This window comes from Vittaforma corneae (assembly GCF_000231115.1).
Source record: "Vittaforma corneae ATCC 50505 unplaced genomic scaffold supercont1.39, whole genome shotgun sequence".
NCBI classification, from domain to species: domain Eukaryota; kingdom Fungi; phylum Microsporidia; family Nosematidae; genus Vittaforma; species Vittaforma corneae.
In genome coordinates this window covers 1,613-7,327 of record NW_006889872.1, presented here as the reverse complement: position 1 = coordinate 7,327, position 5,715 = coordinate 1,613, and the positions used below count along the sequence as shown (strand labels likewise).

The 5,715-nt window shown below is 28.9% G+C and overlaps 1 protein-coding gene across 1 annotated transcript; it reads right to left on the bottom strand.

Annotated features, from left to right (window-relative positions):
- Nucleotides 1–521: 521 nt before the first annotated feature.
- On the bottom strand, nucleotides 522–824 carry VICG_02099 (uncharacterized protein; the record flags this gene model as incomplete). Its single annotated transcript, XM_007605482.1, has 1 exon — nucleotides 522–824. One exon carries the CDS (start codon nucleotides 822–824, stop codon nucleotides 522–524), a length of 303 nt encoding a protein of 100 aa, XP_007605544.1.
- Nucleotides 825–5,715: the final 4,891 nt, after the last annotated feature.

Sequence of the window (5,715 nt, the reverse complement as noted above, 5' to 3'; positions counted from 1 at the left end):
AAGTTTCAAATTTGTTTTACCAAACATGAATTACATTGAAGAGAAATTCAAACATACTTTCTCGAAATATATCAATGTATATTAGTGCACAATATTAGTAATAAAAACTTTTGAGATCAAAATAAATTTCATTAAACACCTCAGATTATGATTAATGTGATTATGCAATATATACGTGCCATATCTATTGGCAAAATTACAGAGTACTTCGGATATAAAATTAGGCGACAAAGACTTTGCAGTTAGCACTATGGTAATCCGCATCGTTCTTTAAAACAGACCCGATCTGCCGATTGATAAGGACTTCCCTGAAATAATAGGCGATGGGCCAAACATTTGTATGTGTGATTCGTTGATCATCTATTATTTGTTATATCCGGTGCAAATTAATATGGCATAAACACCTACCATAATGTGGCAAGTATGCATGTTGCAAAAAGTCGATATAAATACATACTTCCATTCCGGGTGTATCTTTATCTTAAATACGGGAAAACACAACATGCACTAACATGCAATATCTACCAAGACAACACTCCGAACAGTTTATCAAGATTGCTAGGATGGTCATGAAGTATGGCATGTATTATTAGGTTATCTAGAAATCTCCTGGTATTGGCATGTTTTGTTTTACCATCTACAAACTTTTCTGATGAATTGAAAGATAATTCTTGGGATATGAGTCGCACTCCAACAATTTCATACAAAATTCTATCAAAGCATATTCGATAGCTTTGGTGGAATTGTAATATTATGTAACTATCTAAATACTTGGTGGATCCTAATATAGAGTGGTGGGATCCGATGAAGTTTAAACAGAACATTCAATATGAAACTAAATGTCAAGATTACAAATCAAACTTCAATAGAAATACCATAATGACAATATGAAAGTGGCGAAAATGTTTATTTGATTGAGATTCCTTCCGCACGTAACCATTAACTTAATTCAAACTGATGTGGAAATAGATTCAAAAATAAACATGAAATCATGAATGTGCTCAAAAGCTCTAGTGTTTTAAGTATAGAATATGAGGATGGTGGAAAATTAATTATTTGAAATGTTATGTTTATATTCAGATACGACAACAACATTAATAAAACAAAAAACATTCAAAGTTTAAGAGGTATCCGAAATAAGATTTATTTGTTGGGAATTAATAAAAATGAAACTTTAAATATTACAACATCTTAAAAGAGCAACATAGAACTAGTCAGTAAAACAACAATCACAATTGTGAAGTGAATCATGATAAAATTCAAAAGACTTATGGGAGAAAGGCCAAACATCAAGAGTTTATCTATAAATATCAACAAAAGACTAACTAAGCTGACAAGAAAGATCATCTTAACATCTGGGCATATAAATTAGCTTCGCGGATTTAAGTTTTTGACTTAATATTCTGATGAAGGATATTGACGTTCATAGAGTATGAATATATGAATAAAAATCTATGAAACATAAAATTTTACAGGAACATTCTTACTGGTAGAGAATGATTTTAATTATTTACATGCTATTTAATTGATAGTGTAATATCTTATAAATTAAGAGATTGCACACGTGACAATTTCTTATTGAATCTAGCTAGATTATCTTAAAGGTTATCGTGTAAGGTTTTGATGTAAAAGTAAATACTCTCGCCACTTAGATGACGTTTTAAATATATTTGGAAGCAAGTTTTCTTTATGCACCGATTCATCATAATTGATCTTGGCTGAGAATTTTAGAGATAAATACCATGGTATTTTCCAATGGTTCTAAATCAGAGCATGGGGTTTATTTATAGACATGTTATCTAGACCTTAAAAAGATAAAATAAGAACGAAACGCCATTTGACTTGCTATATATGTACCGATTAATATTTTTTGATACTTTTAGTATTCTATTTTAAACTCGAAATAAACGCATTATTCTGGAAACAGTATGGAACAGATCCTAATTAGAATTCTGGTAGTTTAAAGCCAAACTTAAAAATTTCAATAAAACTGCTTGTATCTTAAAACACGAGCCTTTTATAAAATATTAAAATACAAGCATCAAGAGATTATAAAGTTTATGATAAAATTCGACCGTTTATACAATATATTTGTTGAATGCCATCAGGTATATGAAGAAAACCTACAATTTTACAAAAATAAACAGAAGTATAAATAAACCAATTTGCACTTATTTTATGCAATAAGCACATAAGATTTTTAGTAAAAATGTACAAACTCGCATGTTTAGATGATAATATGTTGGCAAATATATGTCAATGCCCGATTTGACACAAAAGCTTCAGTTGAAAAGAAGATCTGTTGATTACCTATACCAATCAGCACATGTAATAATAAAATTCAATTTCATGCTAAACAAGTGTAAACCATATTTGTGTTTAGATTGACCATTGTGCTGTCTTTTTACACCATACAAGATTAAGATTTTCATGAGCATTACATAAGTAGTATATTATGGTATATGTATGCTTTTTGTATTATAAACTTATAATATGAGCATGCTATTGATGGAAATAACAAAAACAAGCCCAACCGTTCAAACATTTTGAATTTAAATTGGATCCGCAATCTAGATTAATATATAAAATAAAAACTTTGAGCATTTTGGCTGAGATCTTTAAATATAAAACATAGTGCAAATAGGTCAAAGATGATATTTTAAGAGTACATCTCAAACATCAATATGGAAATATATGTGAAAACGTGTCAATAACAATAATATAACCAGCCATGCCATTTAATATTTAAATTATTTATTTATGATAATTAAAATGCAAAGATGTTGCTCGTGCAATCTATTTTATAGTGCTTTTTTGATGAAGATTCCGTGTAGATTCTAACTATGGGAAACTCGCCCCAATTCTTATTATAGTAAATTTGTTATAAATAGGCTATTTATTAGAAAATTAAAAGCAAATCAACCACCAGCACACCAATAATTATTCAATTTATTTGTTCGTTACTTTAGAATCGGCATAAATAACAGCAAAATGTTGAATGTTGTCTCCAGTATTTTCTTGATAAATGGTCTGATACAGCAACTTCTATACAAGACAATACACTTTTCTTATCACATACCAAATAATGATGCCCTATATAAATGAGCTATGCACTCGTTTCATAATTCGCACGCTTCTAAGTCTTTTATTTCTTTTATTTTGATATAAAATGTGAAAGTAATTGCAATACTTAATCGTTAATAACAAAAGCGTAAAATAAATATACCCAAATCATCTAATATGCAATGCTTAAAATTTTATTGACTTACTACAAAATTTTTGTTTACCGTTTTCGCACCGAGGGTCTTGGCATCTAGATACACAAAATAATGCAATGTTTTACCAAATAAACAACACATTTTTATTAAACTTAAGATAGCCGACTTGGATTTGGATTACATTGTCTGATTCTAACTTCTTAAAAATATTATTTGCATGAATGGTTTTATTGCTTGGACTTACTTTTGCAATATTATACCATTGCTATAATAGATATTTGACGTACAGAAAATCTTTCATTCAAAATAATTCCATATACAATAAATCAAAACACGTTAAACTACTGTTAAATCAAATATTTTAAATACAACGCCTATAATATGAAAGCATTATAATAATAAATGAATTTATTGCCTCAATATAAGCTTTTGCGGGCCATTTAGATTTTGTGTCGAACTATTCTTTTTGTAAGTTTTACTATTCGATCATTCAATTAGTCTTAATTCACAATATCACTCTTAATGATCTCTGTTGGTTGAAAATTTTCATCCAAAATATTTACGCTTTTACTAATAAATTTAATTAAAATTTTGACAACTGACTTTTTATTTACAACCCAAAGCCGTATGTGTGATGTGCTTCTTTGCATTTTCTAGTTGAGGTTTATTGCTATCAATGCTAGCATTCATTAAGATACAGTACGAAACATCACAATGTCAAATTCATCACTCCTTTCAGAAGTTGAAATGGCATTACACTCTACCGAATATAGCTTGTGATTCAAATAGCAAGTATTCGTTATCTCAACTATCCACAAATATTAAATCAAAGATTTTTAAACAAATGATCAAAATAGCATCTTTTTCAGATCATTATACAAACTACCAATAAGATGATTGCTTCGGTCAACAGATGCTTAGTTGTAATTGAAAAAGAAATTGATCCGCACCGTCAAAAAAGTTAGTGCCCAGAAATCGTCTAAATCATTGTATTTGTGAATTCGAAATGTCTAGAATATGACGCCTTCTTCGTCTAGAAAACACTTAATTTCTAAAGCTAATATGAGGAGTATAAGACCCGCCGAGCAGTACCGAATCGATCTAAAAGTGTTTTGAAGGAGTACTATATAATTCGATAAACAACGGCAATATTTATGAGTCGTAAATGAATATGCGATGTTAGAAAGAGATGTGATAGAATTGCACTGTAAAAACCGACGGAGATTGTGAGGAAAGCATCACAGTATGGAGATGTATAAGTGGCAAGGAAGTTTGTGGGATTGTAATTACTGAAAGGATAGAAGTGGAAGTACCTGCAGCACATCTTTAAGAAACTTATTCTGCTTTGGATTCAAAAACGATATTAGATTTGTCTTTTAATAAATTGGAATTTAAAAATTTAGACATAGATATAATTGGGTATGTGTGGTTAAATTATATTTTAATTATGCACAATTTCTAAAATTGACATGACTATCAAACTAAACACATTTGGGGAGAGCTGGCAACATAACCAAAATGGCCATTTGTACTAAGACTTATAACTACTATTTGGTTAAATGGTATTATACAAATCAACTACTGGTTTTTCTTAGGCATTGCTTTGTTTCTACACTTTAAAGATTTATTTTAAATAGATATTTAATTGCAAAATAATAGGAGCAGATCCTGACATGTTCTGTTATTATAAATACATATGTTTGATTTGACAATGATAATAAAAATGTGCTAGCCAATTTGCCTTAACTTGATTCGACATTGTGCTATCATATGCAAATGATATTAAAAGGAAGAAATGCATTGTTATGGCATGTTCTACTGCGCGCATATTAATTAGTTGTCCTTTCAACAATATTTAATTCAAATAATTCTAATTGAATATAAAATGAATGTTGGCTTTAACATATAAACAAGATGTTTATCTAGTGATTAATATTAAAAATTATTTTAGTTTAATCAATATAAAATTCACTGAAAATATACAAGTAATTTGGTGGCCATTTATCTTTCATAATTAAAATTTTAAAAGCTTTGAAATTGTTAATGTTGTTTGGGCACTAGAATCATTCATCGCATGCAAGTGTTCAAGATTTTTGTTATTTTAAAATATTAGAAAATTGAAATTATTATACATAGTTTCAATATTGTTACATCGATTATATTGTATTAAAAAGAGAAATAATGTGGATAAAATACCTGCACGGATTCTTATCCCCAGAAATTACCCCATTTGTACTTAGACTTTATGTTGTTGTATGATCTCAAAACAATCAATACTTTTGATGAACTCTTGTGCAATTGCTCCCTAATTAAAAATATGCCATAATCTCATCAAGATTAGATTTTATCAATACTGATAAGCCGATCGAATTTATATAACTTGATTTTACAGTATAAATAGTTAAGGACAACACAGTCCCATTTATGTGCCATGTTGTGGAACCATATTTATAAATTTTTACTAAAAAGATAAAATAATAACAACTTTGCTTATTAT